Raw genomic sequence first — 18,686 nt, 5'->3', positions numbered from 1 at the left:
ATGTTGTTGTTCTTGATTTCTTTCTTTTTAAAAAAAAATTAATTGGTGAGATTAACGGTTTATAGTTGGCAGTAAACACAGTAGTTGGTACATGTGTAACATTTTTCAGTTTTCTGCAGAGCACTCTAACCCCTTATCTAGGTCCTCTTCCACCATCATGCTCCAGCATCTGAAGCCCCCTTCCCTAACCCACCCCCCAAGTCCTTTACTTTGGTGCAATACATCAAACCTCGTCCAAGTTCTGCTTTGTGTTTTCCCTTCTGTTCTTATTTTTCAACTTCTGTCTATGATTGGGCTTATCCCACATTCATCCTTTGTTTCTGACTTATCTCACTTAACATGATTTCTTCAAGATCTATCCAAGATGAGGTGAAGAAGGTGAATTCATCATTTAAATTTTTTTAATTTAATTATTTATTCCCTTTTGTTGCCCTTGTTGTAGTTATTGTTGTTGTTATTGATGCCATTGTTGTTGGATAGGACAGAGAGAAACAGAGAGAGGAGGGGAAGACAGAGAGGGGGAGAGAAAAAGAGACACCTGCAGATTTGCTTTACCACTTGTGAAGCAACTCCCCTGCAGGTAGGGAGCTGGGGGCTCAAATCAGGATCCTTATGCTGGTTGGTCTTTGTGCTTTGTGCCACCTGTGCTTAACCCACTGTGCTACCGCCTGACTCCCTAATTCATCATTTTTATAACTGAGTAATATTCCGTTGTATGTATATATACCACAATTTAGCCACTCATCTGTTGTTGGACACCTTGGTTGCTTCCAGGTTTTGGCTATTATAAAATGTGCTGCTGTGAACACAGATATAAATAGCTCTTTTTGTATGGGTGTGTTTGTTTTCTTAGGCTATAACCCCCGCAGAGGAATTACAGGATCATAGGGTAGGTCCATTTCTAGCATTCTGAGAATTCTCCAGACTGTTCTCCACAGAAGTTGAACGAATTTACATTCCCACCAGCAGTGGAGGAGGGTTCCTTTGACCCCCACAACCTTTCCAGCATTTGCTGCTGCTACCTTTTCTGATGTATGACATTCTCACAGGAGTGAAGTAGTATCTCATTGCTGTCTTTCTTTTCTCTACTCATGTAAATATGTTCTAAAACAACAGCAGCAATTCTTAACTCTCTGCCTACCATGCTGCAGGCTGGGTTTGGCCCTCACCTGTGGTCTGCCAACCCTTGACTTCACTGTACAGACAAGATCCTATTCCTTGGGGGGGATAGGTATTCCTCCATGTGGGTTCTCTCCAAGCAAGCTGTGAGCATTGTCACTTATCCTGTGTGACTATGAGTCCTTTTAAGGTCAAGATAGTGGATTATCTCTCTTTTTTAATTGCCACTAGGATTATTGCTAGATCTCAGCTCCTGCATGATGAATCCACTGCTTCTGGTGGCCACATTTTTCCCCCCTAAGCCCTCCCCTTTTTTTTTTTAATTTGAGAGGACAGAGAAAAATTGAGAGTGGTAGAGGAAATAGGGAGAGAGAAAAAGAGAAATCCATAACACTGCTTCAAGGATTATAAAGCTCCTGCCTACCTACACATGGGTGAGGATCAGGGTCTGGAACCCAGGTTTTTATGCATGGAAAACACTTGTTCTCAACTGCATGTGCCACTACCCTGTCATTCTCTCAGAATTCTTTTTGTAGAATAGGTCTGTAATCAAATATGTCAATGCAAAAATTCCCTTTTGGGGAACTGAATCTTTATGATGACAACACCGCCAAAAATTCTGTAAATCAACATTCCCTCAAAGTGGTGTTGGACTTGGAAAAAAAGTAAAAGTTCCCTGAATTCAGGCATCTCTCCTGCTTTCCAAATGGCCAAAAATGAAGGAATAATTATTTGTATTATGGTCTTAAAAGCCGTTGTTTATAATATAGTAACATCTGTCACTGTTTTTTTTTTTCAAATTATTTTAAAGTTTTAAGTTAACCTGTATGTCCTTTTAAACTCGCTCTAAAATTAATTCAATAGCCTGTTCAGCAGATCTTTACTGCTGAGCTAGTACCATGTATATATTAGATTGAATCATGTAAAATGACTGGTGTTTAAACTCTTAAACCCACTTTTATTTTGAAATAACTTTAGGCTTCCATAAATTTTCAGAAATAGTACAGAGAGGTCTTTATATTCTTTTAGCTCCCCTTAATGGTAATGTCATTCATCTTTTTATTTTTTTAGAAATTTTCTGCCAGGGAGGGCTTCATGTTTGCATGATTCCTTTGTTCCTGTGGACTCTTCTTTTTCTATTTCTTTTCCATTTGTTTTCTCCAGATAGAGGGTGAGAGACAGGAGGAGAGAGAAAGAGAGAAGAGAGAGAGAGAGACACTTTAGCAATACTCTACTACCCATGAAGCTTCTCTTTTACATGGTGAAGGGGCTCAAATTCAGGTCCTCATGCCTTATAAGATTATAATGGTAATACCTTACAAAACTTGAGTACACAATCAAACTAGCAATTTGACATTGCTACAGTATGGTTCACTGGTCTGAAAATCCTAGTTGGGTTCTGCGAGCTTAAAAAATCTTTTTGTTTAAACAACCTAAACAGTTGTTGACCTGTTAAAATCATCTCTTTCTCTCTCTCTCTCTCTCTCTCCAACACACACACACACACACACACACACACACACACACATACACATAACCCTCTGTGTGTCAGTCCTCTAAGATCTGTAGTGAAATGCACCTTTTTCTCATAGCATCATTCTAACCCTGCTCTGGTTGTGGGTTAGTGGGTGTCTAACAGCCATCTTAAAAGTATCACTGAAAAGATATCTGTGGTATGAGAAATGACACTCTCTCATGCCCCAAGTTTGCTCTCAACTACAAATTCTTGAGAGCTGCAGTTAAAAATGTCACATTTGAGGAAATATATACCACAGTGCTAATAAGAAAAACTACTCACTGCCTCTGTTATTTCCAGCCCAGAGCAGATGTACTTAGTCATTTAGCATTTTCCCCTGTGTGTGTGTGAATTCGTTTTGTATATATGTGCAAAGAATAGTTCACTTTTTATTTTTTTAATTTTATTAGTGGTTTAGTAGTTTTTTACAAGATTATAAGATAAAAATAGCTTTCTAGACATTAAAAAAGGTACTGTGTAGTGATCATCTCCGAGGGGATTCTAATTCTTTGTAAAAAGACATCCAGAATTATAACAGCGAAAAGGACATAGGAAGTCAGTTAATCTAATACTTTTTTTTTCAGATAAATATAGTTATAGAGAAAGGGGGAGAGAGAGGTGGGGGGGATATTGCCCAAAGTCCCAGAGAGCCAGGAAAACTGGGAGAAATAATTAGTGAAGGTGGTGATGGGAGGTCAAGCCCTGGAGTGAAGATTTCCAGGAATACTGCTTGCTGAGAACTCAATGGAAGAAGAAACTTCCATGGAAGCTGTAGTGCTGCCAAGGGATCCTCATTCTGGTATGTTTTTGATAACAGATATGGAATCCAGGGCCTCATCTGTATGCAGCATATACCTACCACTGAACTACATCCCTGTCCCATATTTTGAATGTGAAGACATCTTCTCTGTGGAGGAAAATCTAGTAATCATCCAATGCACTGGGGAACCCCAGAAAAAGGGTGGCTATTTCTAGAGTCTTTTGCTGTTATTGCATTTTCACTATTTACTTTACTATGCAGAATGGGGGGGGTCTCCAGAAAGGGCCCTGCACCTCATGTGGCCATTCTTCTTCACTCCTTGTCCAGATTCAGTGCACATCCATATTTAATATTCTTTCCTGCCCTGGAGGACATGCCATTTGATGGTTGGTTCACTTGTAATTCAGCTTCAGGACAATGAGGTTGCCTGAGCATAGGTATTACTGTCAATCAGATAGGCTCAAAACCCAGCCTCAGCACCTACAACCTGTCTCATCTTCCTCAGTCACTTAACTCTCTGAACATCAGGTATGTCCACCCACCTGCAGGCTAATATCTGCCCCCGGGGGCTACTCCAGAGATACTGTGATTTTGCTTTATCATTCTCTTGAGTTTGGTGCTGGAGCCATCATAAGAGCTTGTCTTTTCTCCTGTGCTTAGCGCTCACCTGCTCACCTCCTGGTGCTTTCTAGATTGCTACCTCTATCATCCTTTGTATGGTACCTTCTTTCAATTAATTTATTATTCTTGTTGAGAGAGATAAAGGCAGAGAGAGAGAGAGAGAAAGGAAAAGAGACCACAGCACCAAAACTTCCTTCAAAGCAGTGGGGGGACTGGGCTTGAATCAGGGTGGTGCACATGGCAAAGCAGCACACTAACCAAGTGAACTATTGCAGCAGCCCTCATTACTTTCTGAGTGAGACCCCAGGGTTGTGGATATGATAAATAAATAGCAACTTATTCTCTGCATTTGGGAAGTAGAGGACAATCATGTTCTTTCTGCTGGCAGGAGAGGAGCATCCTTCATGGTCTGTAGCTTCTGTTGGCCTGGTGTCCTGAGCTGATGGCAGCCTCACTCTCAGTCTCTGCTCTTTCTTTGTAATAGCTTCCTTTCTCCATATGCTTCACTGTCATCAGTGTCATCCTCATCACCATCATTATTTGCCACCATGGTTATTGCTAGGGGTTGGTGCCTGCCTGATGAATCCACTGTTGTCAATAGCTTGCTTGCTTTTTCTCTTTCTTTCTTTCTTTCTTTCTTTCTTTCTTTCTTTCTTTCTTTCTTCCTTCCTTCCTTCCTTCCTTCCTTCCTCCCTTCCTCTCTTTCTCTCTCTTTTTCTTCCTTTTACATTTGATAGGACAGAGAGAAATTGAGAGAGTTGGAAGGGAGAGAGGGAAGGTGTCACCTGCAGCATTGCTTCATCATCTGTGAAGCTTCCCCCTTGCATCTGAGGAGTAGGGACTTGAACTCAGGTCCTTGAACATTATAACATATGCGTCCAACAGGTGGATGCATTCAACTCAGCCCTGCCCCTGTCCCCCTCCCCCATCCTTTTCTTTTATGAACACAGGTCATTGAGTTTAGGACCAAGCCTAGCCTAAATCTGGATGGTTCATTCCAAGATCCTTAACTAAAATGTCTTCAAAGGCCCCATTTCTTTTTTAAATTTTTATTTGTTATTTCTTAGATATAGACAGATTTTGAGGGGGGGAGATAGAGAGGTGGAAGAGAGAAAGAGAGACCAGCAGACCTGCTTCACCATTTGTGAAGCTCCCACATTGCAGGTGGGGACCAGGGTTTGAGCCTGGGTCCTTGCTCAACCAGGTATACCACCACCTGGCTCTAAACCCCACTTCTAAATAAGGTCGAGTCCAGGATTCTAGGTAGCATGGTTTGGTGGAGGCATTATGCAGGACACTTCAATTGTCCTCATAGAATTACTTTCCTTGCAAAATCTGCAAGGCCTCTGCCTTTGCCTGAATATATGTCCGAGTTCAGGGTCAAGTGCACAGGGGCCAGGGGACCCCAGAGGACACCAGAACTAGTCATGTTGTCTAACCCCCAGGCCCTGGTTGTTAATATCACTGCTTTTCCTAAGGCAGAACACCTTCCCACAATGTGCATTTCTTGTTGCCATTTGGTGTGCTGGGCATGGTTCTTAAGAGTGCTTCCCACGTTGGGGTGACAGAGGATGTCTCATATTTTCTGAAGAAAGAGGAAAAGTGTTATTGGCATCACTCGGCAGCATTTGTGTTTGCAAAACGTCTCTCCCATTAGGCAAGTCCCATTTAAAATACAGATTAACGCCAGCAAAAAACTGACCCAGGCTGGCTTTTCTCTTTGATGGTTTCAATTTCAGGCTTATCCATCACAAATGATGGTAATAGAACAGGATTCTGACAGAACAGGGGTAGGAATTTTGAATTCTTACCTGCAATTTCCAGCTCTAGGGGATAATAACAGAGAGAAAAACAACAATAACTTAGTTGTAGGATATGAAAACATGCTGAATTTCCCCTTTGGATTTTTCTGCTCTCAGGCATTCATCAAGTCACTTTGCCCACCAAATAAGCTCTCTCTTTTACCAAATTAAGAGCCTTGCAAAACCTGCCTTGCTTCTTCTGCCTTAAGTTTGAGGATGCTTAGGGGAAGCAGTCATCAATTTTGGTAATTACAACGCTCAATATTTGTTCAGTTCTCAGCCTCTAGGTGTGGCTTGGTGCTCTGTTTCTGCTGATTTTTCTGCTTGATTTTTCCATGCCCTGGATTCCATAAGGAGACTTTTTCTGCTTTCCCTGCCTACTTCTTCTCTTTGTTCCCCTCTGTCTACTTTTTAGTTTATTTTCTCCCTTTATTTTATTTTATTTTATTTTAAAATATATTTTTTAAATTTATTATTGGATAGAGACAGCCAGAAATTGAGAGGGGAGTGGGAGATAGAGAGGGAGAGAGACAGAGAGACACCTGCAAACCCTGATTTGCCACTCATGAAGCTTTCCCCCTACAGGTGGGGACCAGGGACTTGAACCTGTGTCCTTGGTGCACTGTACTATGTGCGCTTAACCAGGTATGCCACTACCTGGCCCCCTCCCTTTTTTTTTTAATTGATAATTTCAGACCCACATCTGGCATGTGAGTGACCACACCCTCTACCACAGTTCGTGTCTTCCCCACCCCATAGCCACCATACTTTTCACAACGTCCAAGAGCCAGTTTAGTTATCGTTGTTGCAAGTTCATATGTTTTAGTCAACAGCATTCTACCTAAGAGTGAAACAATGAAGTAGTTGTCATTTACTTCTTTCATTTTTTTAAAAATCTTTTTTCTTCTTTTCCCCCTCCTCTTCCTCCTTCTTTTAACAGAAAGTGAGAGGGAGTCAGGAAGCAGCAACATCAAAGCTTCTTTCATTGTGGTAGGCCTGGGCTCAAATCTGGGTCTGGCACTATTCAAGTGGGCTATTTCTCTGACCCTTTATTTATTTCACTCGGTACAACTACCTCCAAGTCTATCCATTTTGTTTTAAATGATACAGTCTTATCATTTTTGATAGCAGAAAAGCAGTCTGTTGAATTTATATCCCATAACTTCTTTATCCAGTCCTCTGTTACTAGCCATTTCAGTTGCTTTCATCTTTTGGCTATTGTGAATAATGTAGCTATGAACATACAGGGCTCACATAGCCTTTTGAATTGGTGTTTGTGTGTCCTTTGGATATATGTCTAGATGTGGTATTGCTGGATCATAAGGTATTTTTATTTAAGGATTTCCCAAAACTGCCTACCTTCTAAATGCTAGGTTATCTTAGGGTTTCTGCCTTTGTTTCTCTCTGAATGTGCAGCCTCTGGCTGTCTTACATGATGAGGGTTTTAGTTGCTCTCTGGGTAATGACCACTCCTAAATATGTATTTCCATTTCTTTTAAAAATGTTTTCAATTGTTGTTACTCTTTAATTTTCTTTCTTTTATTTGATAAAACAGAAACTAAGAGGGAAGAGAGCAATAGAAAGGGAAGAGAAAGAGAGACACCTGCAGCACTATTTCACCACTTGTGAAACTTCCCCTCTGCTGGTGGTGCCTGGTGCTTGAACCTAGGTCCTTGTGTGTGGCAACACATGCCCTCCACTGGGAATGTCACCACCCAGCCCTGTATTTCTGATTCTAATCTCTGCCCGAGTTTGATTCACATTCAAGTCCCACTTAGATGTATGGGACTAAATTTGAGCTCACTGCCTATCTCCTCTGCCTCATCTTCTACTCTGCTTCTTCTGTCTGTAGTCTTTTGTATTATTATTTATTTTATTTAATATATTATTATTTATATTTATTTAATAATGATTTACAAGACCATAGGATGAGAGTGGTACAATTCCACTTAATTCCCATCACCAGAGTTCTGTATCCTATCCCCTTCACTGGAAGCTTTCCTATTCTTTATCTCTCTGGGAGCATGGACCCAGGATCATTATGGGGTGCAGAAGGTGCGAGGTCTGGCTTCTGTAATTGCTTCTCTGCTGGACATAGGGGTTGGAAGGTCTATCCATTGTCTGCAATTTTAAAGGTATTTCAGGTCAAGGCCCAATGTCTCCAGTAGGAACCTGCAGATTACCTAGAGACCCTTGTCTCTTTCTCACATCTGCATTCAGGGCTCATATCCTAAAGATCTATGGGCATTTCCAGGATCGGTGTCTCAGTGTCATTTCTACTAACTCTGAGTTTCAGACTTGGGATGGATGATAATCTCCTCCTGGCTATTCTTATACCTTCCCAGCTAGAACATTGCATGTCCATGTGTGTCTATGCTTCTAGAAGCAAAGGGAAGCCCTCCAGCTTGGATGGAGCCCTTCCAAGATAGGTCCTGCTCCCCGACTCTCTCCCCTCCCACATGTAATGCCCACACAGCTGCTTTCTGTATGAGCCATACGGTGTCCTGCCTCCATAGTTTAGCTGATGCTGCTCAAATCGCCTTACTGCCTTTCTTCACTGAATTGTCCACAACTCAACCTCAGTGCGGGTCACTCATTCTGCAGACATTTAAGGAGCAACATGTATGTGCTTCCCCATGCAGAGAAGGCTCTGTGCCCAATGAGTTCAATTTTAATTGTTCACTAACAGAGCAGGCTGGCCCAAGGGTCACCCCCAGCCCTCCTTCCCTCAGCACCCTGTCATAGTCCATCTTTTCCCTTGGCTGGTAGGTAGGCTGAGCTCACTTCTGGGTTCCCCTCCCTAATGTTCTGCAAATCCCATGTGTGTAGGGCCATTTCCTGTTCCTCTTCAGATGCTTCAGTACTGACAAACTGTCAAGCTGGCTCCCTTAGTGGTACCTGAATAAATCTGTAACTCAGCTGAACCTGCTTTCTATGCAGTAAACCTTCCTTGACCTTCCAGAACTTAATACCCATCTGATGTGCCCCTCTGACATCCTGTGGTATTTCTTTCCAGAATCCTGTATGGTTTGTAATTCTGCTTTTCTACTTTTTATGTTGCTTAATTTGGGTATGCTGCATTACACTGTCAATTCCACAGGGCATGGGCACATCTGGCATCAGGCATGGGCTGTGTTAAGTGCTCGGTCAGTGTGTGTTAACTGACAGAGTGACACATTTTCTCACTGGATAACAAGCCTAGCTGCATTGCTGGAGCCTGAAGAAGACTCAGTCCAATAGCCTGCTGGTCTAATGCCCAGCCTTCTCAGTTGTAAAATGGGGCTGTTTCTGGAGGGACACATTAGAGAACGGATGAGATCAAAGCAAGCATATGTAAAGAAAATATAGGAAAGAAGAGAGCTGAACTAAAGAGATTTAACACATAATGGAAACCCCAAATGGGCTTTAACATACCTCTTTTAAAAAAGGGGTGTGTGTGTGTATGAAAGATAGGAGGAGAAACAGAACTGGAGCACCACTCTGGCACCTGTAATACAGGGAATCAAACTCAGTACCTTACACTTGAAAATCCAAAGTCTTATCTACCGTACCATCTCTCAGGCCACAGTCATACCCTTTCAGAATGTGCCATGCTGTGTTTCCCAGGAAATATAAACATTTTCTTCTCTCTTTATTTTTCCCTTTCTAGCATCTGAGACAGCAATTCTTGTATTCAGTGAAGTTGAATCAAAACAGGTAAAATGTATTTTTTTTTTCCCATGAAGTATCTGACAGATTTTAAAAATCCATAGCTGTGGTTTGCAGACAAATGGAAGAGGGAGGGCAGCACTAGCTAAGTGGCGAAATGCATCACAGCTCTTGTCAAGTAGCTAAGAAATGCATCAACTTGTCCTCCTGGCCAAAACACTGCAGCTACTGTTGCTCCTGCATGTGAAGATGTTTCAAAAGCAAATAGAGAAAAAACAACAACTAGAAAACCACAGGAAAAAACACTGTGTCCCTCCTGTGTGGTCCCAGATAAGTGACACTCTGAGAATCAATGGCTATCCCCTCCTTTCCTCCTGAACTCTGAGGGTCCTCCTGGCCAAAACACTGCAGCTACTGTTGCTCCTGCATGTGAGGATGCTTCAAAAGCAAATAGAGAAAAAAAAGCAACAACTAGAAAACCACAGGAAAAAACACTGTGTCCCTCCTGTGTGGTCCCAGATAAGTTGACACTCTGCAGAATCAATGGCTATCCCCTCCTTTCCTCCTGAATTCTGAGGGTTCCCTCAGTAGCCAATCAGGATTCTTCCTGTAAATGTAATTCAGGGTCTTTTAAAGAGAATTCTTCACACCTGATCAAGTACAAATTTTATAAAGTTCAAGGATCCAGGTTCAAGCACCTTTATAAATGATGAAGCAGATTTACAGGTCTCTCTCTTCCTTCCCTTCTCCCTTTCTCTCTCTCTTCTCTCTCTCTCTCCCTCCTTCTCTCTCCTCCTCCACCCTCAATTTCTCTGTCTCTATCCAATAAATAAATAAGGTTAAGAAAAAAAACCAATTATTTGGGAATCCTAGATGTTTATAGAGAAAAAGTGAAGACCCTTCAGCTCCTCTCTTATTTTTATCCCTCCACAGAAAGAATTTTTTTATATTTATTTTACTTTATTGGGAGAGAGAGATACAGAAAGACCAGAGCACTGCTCAGCTCTAGTTTATAGTGGTACTGGACATTAAACCTGGGACTTTGAAATTTCAAGCATGAAAGTCCTTTTGCATAACCATTGTGCTGTGTCCCCAGTCTCTGAGAGCGTCTTGGCCTGTCCTTGCTGCTGTGCTGGACAAGGGCAGGAAACGGAGCCTGGTTGGGACCCTGGGGGGCTGGGGTGGTTCCTACAGGAGCTAAGTGCTACCTGTACCCAAACCACTGGTTGTCAGGGAAGCCTGACACCTATGAAAACCAAAAATGAGCAATTAAAAGCAATACTCATTGATGTAAATGAAGAACAACATGGGTTCACTTGACAGAGCCCTAGATGGGAAGGTCACTTGATATGAGAAACCAGGTTAGGGGAGTCGAACGGTAACGCAGCGGGTTAAGTCCGCGTGGCACGAAGCACAATGACTGGCATAAGGATCCTGGTTTAAGCCCCCGGCTCCCCACCTGCAGGGGAGTCGCTTCACAAGTGGTGAAGCAGGTCTGCAGGTGTCTTTCTCTCCCCCCTCTGTCTTCCCCTCCTCTCTCCATTTCTCTCTGTCCTATCGAACAATGAAGACATCAATAACAACAATAGTAATTACAGCAACCATAAAAAAACAACAACAAGGACAACAAAAGGGAATATATGTATATATATATAGAGAGAGAGAGAGAGAGAGAGAGAGAGAGAAATCAAGTTAGCATAGTAGCTCTCCCACACTTAGTACTGCAGGATTGCTTTGAAGCAGTCATCACAGATATTTGTGTGAGGAGGAACAACAGAGTGAAATGTAGTCAGACATCCAGACCCTGTTCTGCTTGTCCTTTTCCTTTCAAATAGGCAGAAAAGCCTAAAGCACTGTTGCAAGAACTGTGTTAGCAAGTAAAGAATAAAGACACACCCTCTTGAAACCAGAGGCCTCAGGCCCTCTGAGCATCCTGTTTGTTCCTTAGGAACTTCACTAAGCATAATCACCTCCAGGTCCATTCATTTTGGCCCAAAGGTTACAATATCATCTTTTTTAATTGAAGAGTAGTATTCCATTGACTATACATCCCATAACTTCTTTATCCAGTTATCTCTTGATGGGCATTGAGGCTACTTTTACTCTATTGTGAATAATGTGACTATGAACATAAGGGTGTATATGTCCCTTTGAATTAGCATTTTCATATCCTTTGGATAAATGCCCGAGTGGTACTAATGGATCTCAAGATATTTCCATTTTTATTTGCGTGACACTTATTTTTTTAAAATCAAGTTAGAAGTTTCCAGCTCCTCCTTGTCTCTATATAAAGCTTCTCTGAAACAAAGGATATAGATATGAACAGTGCCCCTTCCTCCACTACACTTCCAATGGCAGCTGAGCCTTTCCGTTCTTGCAGAAGCTGGTGTGACACCAGGCAACAGTCCATATTTGACTTTGTATATTGCATAAACTTGATGGAAATGTTTTCCCCAGTGCAAAAAGTATGAGTGATATGGTAACATTATACTTTTGCCAGTCTCATTGACCTCTGGCTTCATAGGGGACAGAGACATTCTGGTAACTGCTTTCCACATCCCATAGTCAAAGTGAGGATGTCATCATGTGTCACTGGATTCTGGAAAAACACCATATCATCAGAGAAAATAATAGCAAAATGAAAACTTTGTCTGATGATATTAATCTCCTGGATCCCAGGACTGAACTTAGAAAGCTCATGACTCTAGGAACTGTCAGTTCCATTGTCTCTCTTTATACTCAAGTGTAAGTCAGCTCTGACAAGTGGCAGAGTTTGAGGGACCCAAAGGATGCAGGTGTGGCTGGACAAGAGATGGGACAGTGGGGAACACAGCTTCTGCCAGCTGACTTCCATCTTTAGACCACTGAGCCATATGCCTGATATCCCAGACATAGAAAATGTAGGGCATTTGAGGCTTTCAGGTCTATCTTTTAAAAAAAGCTCTGATGTATGAAGTGTTTAGACTTAGAGACACACTGAGCAAAAGGTGCTGAGAGGTAGTGAGGCTGCAGGTGACTAGGGCAAGACCCTTGAGCAAGGATAGTTAGAAACATAGGTCCCTCGGGGTCCATACTCCCATGGGATTAAAGAATAGGAAAGCTATCAGGGGAGGGGATGGGATACAGAGTGCTGGTGGTGGGAACTTTACCCCTCTTATCCTATGGTCTTGCCAGTGTTTCCATTTTATAAATAGATAAATTTTAAAAAATACAAAAAAAAAGAAGAAAGAAAGAATGAAAGAAAGAAAGAAAGAAAGAAAGAAAGAAAGAAAGAAAGAAAGGAAGAAACATGGGTCCCTCCCCTTCCTGTGTCCCACCAGGAGAAAATGCCTGACAGCTGGGACCTACTGGTGATCATTGCCCCCTCTATGGGATTCCTGCTGTTGGCAGTGCTGGTGGGGCTTTTCCTCCGAGGTAAGGAGGGCAGGGCCAGGTGGAGGGGAGCCCTTCTGAGCCCTAGAAGCCTTAGGAAATCTGGAAGGGGGTGGATTCTACTTCCTGCATTCCCCCTCTCTCTAGAAAGCCTTGTCCTTGGCCCCATCTAGCAGGTACACTTGTAAGACGTCAAAGTCCCTATACCAACCTCTTGTAGCATTTAGAATCTTGGCCAAGGAGCCAGGAAGTGATGTACCTAGTAAATCACACACATTACAGTGCACAGGGACTAGGGTTCAAGCCCACAGTCCCCACCTGCAGGGGAGAAGCTTCATGAGAAGTAAAGCAATGCTGCAGGTCTATCTGTCTGCCTGTCTGTCTATCTATCTATCATCTCCCCTTCCCTTTCGGTTTCTCTCTATATATATCATATGTATAGATTTACGTTAAACATTATATAGATTAAATAAATAGTTTTGGCCAAAAGAGAAATTACTACCTTCCTGGAAAATATCACACATATACTCTGTGCCTGTCACCACAATTGTCTTGCTGTGCCTAACTCATGGGGTCCTCACTACTGCCTTAAATGGAAGGGGTCTAGAGAAGTGGTCACTTGACCAGGGGAAGAAAATGACTTTCTGAGTTCTCCACTTGGGGCTGGCTTTGCCCTTCACAATGTCCTGCTGGTGCCTCCAGCCTTCCCTGTGTTCTAGGAAGGCCTCTCTTCCTCATCACTTGGCCTTGTCTTTTCAGGAAGCATCAGAAGGACCTATGGTTTCCAGAAACACACAAGGTAATTCATCCCACATGACTGACTGGTGTAATGATTGTACAAGCTGTTACAAATGATTAGATACCACTCAGTGGTTTGATGGCTTGTACTTGTGTACTGATTAAATGCAGGATGAAAAGGAGTGGCGTTTGAGGTGACAAGTTGTGGGGAATTAGCTCAGATTAATCTCTGCCTTATTTAACACTGTGTTATGTTTGCTCAAAATACAAATACTACACAGGCAGGTTGCATTAATAGAAGCATGGGACATGAAAGAAGGTGATGGGTCACAATCTCTGTTCAGCTAGCTGACATGTTTCATTAATTCTTTATGGGGTGACAAGGAATAAAACTAGGTCCCCTCACAACACACACACACACAACCACACAAGCATAATTACTAAGCTAAACCATATCCTGGGCTCATTTTTAGTCTATATTATGTTATTTTTATTTTTAATATAGAGATAGTGAGGTATAGGGAGGAGGAGGTGAAGGGCAGGAGAAGGAGGAAGAAGACGAAGAAGAAGAAGAAGACAGAGGAGAAGAAGGGGAGATGGAGAAGAAGGAAAGAAAAGGAAAGAAAAGAGAAGAGAAAAGAAAAGAAGAGGAAAGGAAAGAAAAAGAGAGAGAGACAGATACCACAGCTCTGAAGCTTCCTTCCATGTGTGGGGGCCAGGCTGGAATCTGAGTTGTGCACATGGCAAAGCAGTATACTAGCCAAGTGAGATATTTTATGGACCCTATTCTATATCATTCTGAAGATAGAAGGTGGTGAGGGAAGGGACACCAAAGCACTAATGTGTCATATCACCCATGGGATCTCATCTATTTCTGTCCCAGTGCTGTACCTGGTGCTCTCATGTAGTACTGGGGATTGAACCCAGGATTGAATATGAAAGGCATTTTCTCTACCACTGGGCTCCTTCTGGGGTCCTGACCAACTCCTTAAAAAAAAATGAGACAGCAAATTGAAGTGGGAGGAGGGAGAGAATAGGAGAAAGAGAAACACCTGCAGCACTGCTTCACCATAATGAAGCCCCCCCAACCCACCCCCTGTAGGTGGGGACCCAGGGCTTGACCCCTGGTCTTATGTATGCCCGAGGATATGTGTGCTCTACTGGGTACACCACCACCCAGCCCCCAGGGCAACTTCCTGCTAAACTGAACTTGATTGACAACAGTGTTGGCAGCTCCATAGAAAATGAGAAGACACATGGGATATCATTTACTGGGATTTGGTTTCTCTGTCATTTGATGGAGCACTGCTTTATTTATTGAAGCAATTGAGGAATGTCTGAGAAGAAATTTTAGCTATCTCTGATGTCCTCTAGTTTTGAAGTATGTGTGTGGAGGGAGGGAGGGATGAAAAGATTTAGTGTAGGCCTTGCTTTCACCTAATAATTGCATCAGTACCAAAATACCTATTAATAAATGTTTATGAGTAGTAATTCTGAGGCTCAGTAAGGTAACTTCAAGGCCATGCTTAGAGATCTTGTTTGTAAATGAGTAGACGTAGATCATGATTTTATATCTTAATAATATAAGTAGTAAAGGCTATTATTTTTCATTTAGTTTAGTGATTACCTCTATGTTTAAGCCTTATAGTAGCCTCACTCCTTTATGTCTCCATCTCTCCATCAACTTAGTGTAATCTGTTTTTTAATTTATTTTTCTTTTTTAACCAGAGTTCTGCTCACTTCTGACTTATTGTGGTGCTGGGGATTGAATCTGGGACCTTCAAGCCTCAGGCATGAAAGTTGCTTGCATAACCATTATGCTGTCTCCTCAGCAGTATAGAAACTATAATAGATTGGCAAAATCACTTTATACTCTGTGGCTCAGTTTCTTCTCCCGGAAATGAGAATCTTGTTTTTGTTTACATTACCTCTGGGACACCTTTCCAGCCTCACTCCTCACTTTCCTGTTCTGAAAATCAGGGGTGGGGGGGCTGGAGAGACAGCATAATGATTATGTAAAAAATTTCATGTCTGTGGGTCCCAGGTACAGTTGCGCTCTCGCTCTCTCTCTCTCTCTCTCTCTCTCTCTCAAATAAAATCAGCCTGGCTGGCAAAACAGCCCACTTGGATAGTGTACTGCTTTGCCCTGTGCATGACCCAGGTTTGAGCCTGGGCCCCATCATAGTGAGGGAAGCTTCAGTGCTGTGGTCTCTTTCAATAACTTTCTCTTTCTCTGACTTTCTACTTCTCTCTCTGTAATTAATTAGTTAATTAATTTTAACAGTGGGAACGAAAGAAGGTAGAGCAAAGGTCTACTCTGCCATTTAAGGGGTTCTCCTGGCTGTTCCCACATGGTGCCAGTGACCCCTGCAGTGCCCCCTTGCCTAAGGCAGGTGCCCTGTCACTGAGCTGCTGACCAGCTCATAACTGGAATCCTTTTCCCCTCCTGGCCTTTGATGCAAGTGCTGGAGTTCAGCACATCCATTTCTTCCTGGCTTTGGTACTTCCCTGTGATCTTTTTCCCCTTCTGTTTCCAGGCTCTCCAGCAGCGGCGGAGACATTAAGAATGTTCTAAGCGACATGCCACAGGGGAGGGAAGAAGAAGATGGCCTGTTCACGCTCTGATACCCCCCTTTCCTTGAGGATGCAGGGAGGGGCATGCCAGCGGATTGTCCCAATGAGTCTTCAGGGCACCTTTGTTTGTTATTTTAAAGCCCCACTCCTTTCCTTGGTGTTAGGGATCCAGTTTTGCGGTAGCTTCACTCTCAAGAGGACTGCTGTGGCAACATCTTCGTTGGCTCCTCTGGGAGAGATTAAATGATCACCACTGGATGCCCTGACTCACTGTGCTTGAATACTTCTGATGATGGGGAACTCACTTCCATCCCCATGGGGACCACTCATTCTCGGGCAACATCAGAGCCTCAACTCTAGAGAAAATCTTTTTTTATTTTTTTTAATTTGTGATGCTTACACAGAGCACGGCCCAACTCCCTGACCCAGCGATGGCCCAGGCATAAGCAGGAGAACCTCATGCTTCCCAATTGCCTTGCCACATGGATATTATTTCTGGTCCTTTCTCTTGCTGCTTGTGGAAAAACTATGTCTCTATGCAGACTGTACTTAGCTCAGCAATTACAAACATCTAGTTCTCTGTGTTGGAGGAAGGACATTACTGCATTTGACAGGACAGAAAATTGGGGCCACAGAGTGGTCACTGAGGGTCTGGGTTCCCACAATAGGGATACTGCCGGACTAGCTTCGCGGGCGAGAGAGAGAGACGACCAGGAACTCATGGCTGAGCTGGGAACGCAGTTCAATTTTTATTGACGAGCAGGGATGCAGTTCGATCTAGCTATCTCTAATCACAATCCTGTCCTTATTATCTCCTGAGGCGGAAGTGTCAGGAAGAAGAGGATGTATGTAGGATAGGGGGTGGGGAGAAGGAAAAAGCGCGGGAACCAGTGAACCAGTGGGGATTAAACCAGTGCAGGTCTCAAAACAATGATTATGTAAATAGACCACAGAGTTAAGCAGAAGGGGTCTTGGAAACAAACCAACAGGAGACCAAGGTCCAGTGTTTTGAATCCTCCTCAGTCCAGGTACTCAATAGCATCTTTGTGAGTTGGGGAGGCGGCTCACCCAGTAGGTATACACATTACCATGCACATTCCTGTGGGCCTAGGTTCAAGCCCCTGGTCACCCCTATGAAACTCCTGTAGGGGGAGAATCTTCATGAGTGTTTCTACAGTGTTGCAATGGCACTCCTTCTCTCTCCCTCCATCTCTCTCTCTCCTTCTCTCTTTCGTTCCCTTTCTCCTCCCATCTCCCTGTTCTATTTCTTATCTTCTATTAAAATAAAAATAGCAGAGCCAGGCAGTGGCACAACCAGAATTCAAGGCCCCAATTCTTACCTGCAGGGAGGATGTTTCACAAATAGTTAAGCAGAGCTGCAGGTGTCTCTATCCCCTTCACTCTCAATTTCTTTCTGTTCTATTAAATAAAAAATAATAAATATTAAAAATTCATTTCTTTAAAAGAAATAAATACATTGAATCTTTTTGGGGTGCCCTCTATAGGTGCCTACCACAAGCACTTACTCCCTGCCGGCCAGTCAGATCTCTTCACCTGAGTTCTCAAGACCTCTTGGAGGGAGCTTCCAGTTGTAAGCCTGCTTGATAGCCGAGGAAACGAAAGCTTCAATACATGAATTAGCTGGTCTGCAGTTTAACTTGACTTTAAACTCTAAAGCATCTCCAAAGCCCAAGGCCTTCACCACCATGTGTGCCAATCTCCTTAGCAAACTCATAATGCCTGCACTCTTATGTCAGGTAGAAGGGTCCACTCTCTGAAAGCAGAATGAACTTATCTGGTCTCATTTGGTAAGTTACTTGGGGGGTGGGGTATTAAAATGCTAAAGAAAAAAAGTTCCACATAAATCAATGGTTCTCAATACCCCACCATCCCAAGTAACCCATCAAATATTTTTTTTTTGTCTATTTGGAGAAAGTGGGGGAAACCTTGTATTCCTTTGGGAGTTTGGTGGTCTTCCAATCTGGGTAGACCTGGCAGTTTTTAAGAAACTCCTAGAACACGGGGTTGACCTTCCCTCAGAACCAAACTCTAGGCCCAGGGTGCAGTTTTTTTTCTTTTATTTATAAAAATGAAACACTGACAAAACCATACGATTAGAGGGGTCCAACTTCACACAGTTCCCACCACCAGAAATCCATATCCCAATCCCTCCCTTGATAGCTTTCCTATTCTTTAACTCTCTGGGAGTATGGACCCAGGGTCATTGTGGGATGCAGAAGGTGGACAGTATGGCTTCTATAATTGCTTCCCCACTGAACATGGGTGTTGACAGGTTGATCCATACTCCCAGCCTGCTTCTCTCTTTCCCTAGTGGGGCGGGTTCTGGGGAACCAGAGTCCCAGGACACATTGGTGGGGTTTGCTGTCCATGGAAGTCTGGTTGGCATCATGCTAGCATCTGGAACCTGGTGGCTGAAAAGAGAGTTAACATGTAAAGCCAAACAAATTATTGACTAATCATGAACCTAAAGGCTGAAATAGTGCAGAGGAAGAGTCGGGGAGGGGTGTCTCCATTT

General features: G+C 42.9%; 1 protein-coding gene across 4 annotated transcripts in view; it reads left to right on the top strand.

Annotated features, from left to right (window-relative positions):
• The window catches only part of TIMD4 (T cell immunoglobulin and mucin domain containing 4), a 48,637-nt gene extending 32,229 nt beyond the window's left edge, over window positions 1-16,408 (top strand). For 2 of the 4 annotated variants that reach the window (XM_060198048.1, XM_016190618.2), the window contains 4 exons: window positions 9,468-9,514; window positions 12,787-12,880; window positions 13,598-13,637; window positions 16,114-16,408. In XM_060198048.1, coding sequence (XP_060054031.1) covers window positions 9,468-9,514; window positions 12,787-12,880; window positions 13,598-13,637; window positions 16,114-16,201 — 269 coding nt within the window. In that variant the 3' untranslated portion in view covers window positions 16,202-16,408. The remainder of the gene's footprint in view (window positions 1-9,467; window positions 9,515-12,786; window positions 12,881-13,597; window positions 13,638-16,113) is intronic. The other 2 variants (XM_016190619.2, XM_060198049.1) reach the window with 2 other exon arrangements.
• The last annotated feature ends 2,278 nt before the right edge of the window (window positions 16,409-18,686 follow it).

The sequence above is a fragment of the Erinaceus europaeus genome, chromosome 9, assembly GCF_950295315.1.
Source record: "Erinaceus europaeus chromosome 9, mEriEur2.1, whole genome shotgun sequence".
Lineage (NCBI taxonomy): Eukaryota > Metazoa > Chordata > Mammalia > Eulipotyphla > Erinaceidae > Erinaceus > Erinaceus europaeus.
This window is presented reverse-complemented; position numbering and strand designations above follow the sequence as displayed.